At 38.2% G+C, this 2402-nt stretch overlaps 1 protein-coding gene across 1 annotated transcript; it reads left to right on the top strand.

Annotated features, from left to right (window-relative positions):
• Positions 1 to 1187: 1187 nt before the first annotated feature.
• On the top strand, positions 1188 to 2105 carry LOC121051250. Its single transcript, XM_040513416.1, has one exon. It carries the CDS (start codon positions 1188 to 1190, stop codon positions 2103 to 2105), a length of 918 nt encoding a protein of 305 aa, XP_040369350.1.
• The last annotated feature ends 297 nt before the right edge of the window (positions 2106 to 2402 follow it).

Below are 2402 nucleotides of genomic sequence, written 5' to 3'. Positions count from 1 at the left end.
TTGGTCTCGGATTTGGGGTGTGACAGTAAGACCGAACTGGGGTGTGACAGTAAGAGTATTCAAACATGTATATAATTTATTTTACTTCCTGTTGATTTATTCAAGAATAAAATTTTATTTGTTTTGACTCACGTCACAAATTCACGAGCCATATTTCAGTACAATATTGGCCTTGGATTTGGGGGCGTGACAGTTTGGTATCAGAGCTTTCGTTCTCTTAAGTTTTGCCAAAAAAAAAAATTTGTAAAACTTAACAAGAACGGGGAGGGTTATATTTATGTGTATCGTTCCAGAAGTAAAAGTTGTGTATAAATTCTTATTTATATATAGTTTGTTGCATCTTGAAGTTTTTTTTTTGAATCATATTAATATCATTAATGTTTTAGTTTGAATTTTGTTACTTATGTATCTATTTATCAATGATCACTTAACAGTATGGATTATCGATACGTAGAAGCCTTGCGAAGTGATGTCCAATATGGGAATGAGTATTTGGAACTACATGCCAAGGCTAGGCAACTAGCATATAACATGTGTATTGACATTTCCCAAAACAACCCTGGCATCAACCTTGATGATAAGTACTACATGGCAACTTTGTATGTTAATGAAGGAATTAATCTATACATGGAAGCTAGATGGATTTTAAGTAATCCCGAAAACATGAGGATTCTGCATGATGAGGCTATTGCAAATGGAATGCTTAGGACGAAGGATTGGGGGCCACCCAATTACCAACAAGTGACTCAATCTGAAGAGTCAGAAAAATCTCCTAGTGTTAAACCTGTCAATGATGTTGCTGCACCAACATCTTCTCATGTTCATACACATATTAGATCAAAGCCATACCTAAGTGTGCGCCCCCGTGTGTCTATTCCTTTTGGTTTTATGCCTACTCCTGGTTTAAATGACGGAATCGAGGAAACAAATACCTCTAGTCCTAATGTGGTCCTGGAGAAGGGTAGTTCTTAAAATAAAGAGAGACCCTAGAAATTTGGTGTTTGTATTTTTCATTCCATGAAAAGATCGTAGTATTTCAATAATGCTTGTAAGTCAAGTTGATGTTAGCAAATAGCTCTTAGAAGCTTTTTCTAACCTATGTGTAATATGTTTGATATAAAATATTTGATTTAAGAATATTTTGTTTTAGATTATAACCGTGTAGATCATTTTCTTTAATTAGGACCATGGCCGATAGAAGAAATCCACCTGTCGACGCAGACGAATTCGTCGAAGCCTTCGCAACAAGGATGGAGGGAAATCAAGTCGGTGGGAGGCTAGGACGACTAGTAACACACATAAGGAGTCTAGGAGCAAGGAAATTTACTGGAGGGAAACCTCACGAGGCTGAAGAATGGATTTACAATATGGAAATCCACTTTGAAATGATGGACTGTACCCAAGTAGAGTTACGAAGAGTGGCTACTTGTCTTTTAGAAGGAGATGCTCGTTTCTGGTGGGACACGGTCAAACTTGTCACACTCCCTGTAGCAATGGAACTCATGGAATGGGCTGTCTTCAAAGAGAAATTTCTGGAAAAATATTTTCCACAAGTTGAGAGAGACAAGAAAGAATTAGAGTTTATTCAACTTACCCAAGGAAAGATGACTGTGATTGAATATGAGACCAAGTTCACTAAACTTTCTCGTTTTGCTCCACACATGGTAGATACTGATGATAAAAAGGTAAGACGATTCATTGGAGGACTGAATTCCAATATTCGAAGAATGGTCACTCAACGTAGAATCACGTACGAGGAAGCTGTGGACAAAGCCCTAACTCAAGAGGAAGAAAATCAAAAATACCGCATGGAGAAGGAGCGAGAGAATGGCTTCCGAGGAAAGAGAAGTCATCCAATATCTAACCAGAAAAGTGGACGACCATGGAAGCAGCAAACAAGGAGAGATGCATTTCAAAAGCCGACAACATTAACTCAACAAGGAAAGGAGGTAGCAAGAGGCCTAATTCTGTGTTACAACTGTGGAGAAATGGGGCACATGTCTAATGCTTGTCCAAAGCCACATTGCCTTCCAAAATCTTGTTATAATTGTGGCAAGATAGGACATTTCTCAAATCAGTGCGATGCACCGAGGCAAAAAAAATAACCCGCCACCTCGTCCTGTCTAGCTAAATGCCATAGCTTGAGAGAACATCGTGATGGAAGGTACGCTAATAGCATATAGTACTCATGCTCATATACTATTTGATACTGGCGCATCTGATTCGCTTATATCTGCTGCATTTGTCACAACTTTGGGATTGACACCAACTGAGCATGATGAAATTTTAACAGTCTCAACACCATTAGAAAAATCTACCACTTTAACCAAAGTATGCAAATCATGTCCTATACATGTCCTAGATACAGAATTTCCCATGGACCTCATAGTCATAAATTTGAG

The sequence above is a fragment of the Rosa chinensis genome, chromosome 2, assembly GCF_002994745.2.
Source record: "Rosa chinensis cultivar Old Blush chromosome 2, RchiOBHm-V2, whole genome shotgun sequence".
In the NCBI taxonomy this organism is placed as follows: domain Eukaryota; kingdom Viridiplantae; phylum Streptophyta; class Magnoliopsida; order Rosales; family Rosaceae; genus Rosa; species Rosa chinensis.
This window is presented reverse-complemented; position numbering and strand designations above follow the sequence as displayed.

Coding starts and splice junctions, on each gene's coding strand:
- LOC121051250 (XM_040513416.1), top strand. CDS start 1,188: ATGGCCGATAGAAGAAATCCACCTGTCGACGCAGACGAATTCGTCGAA.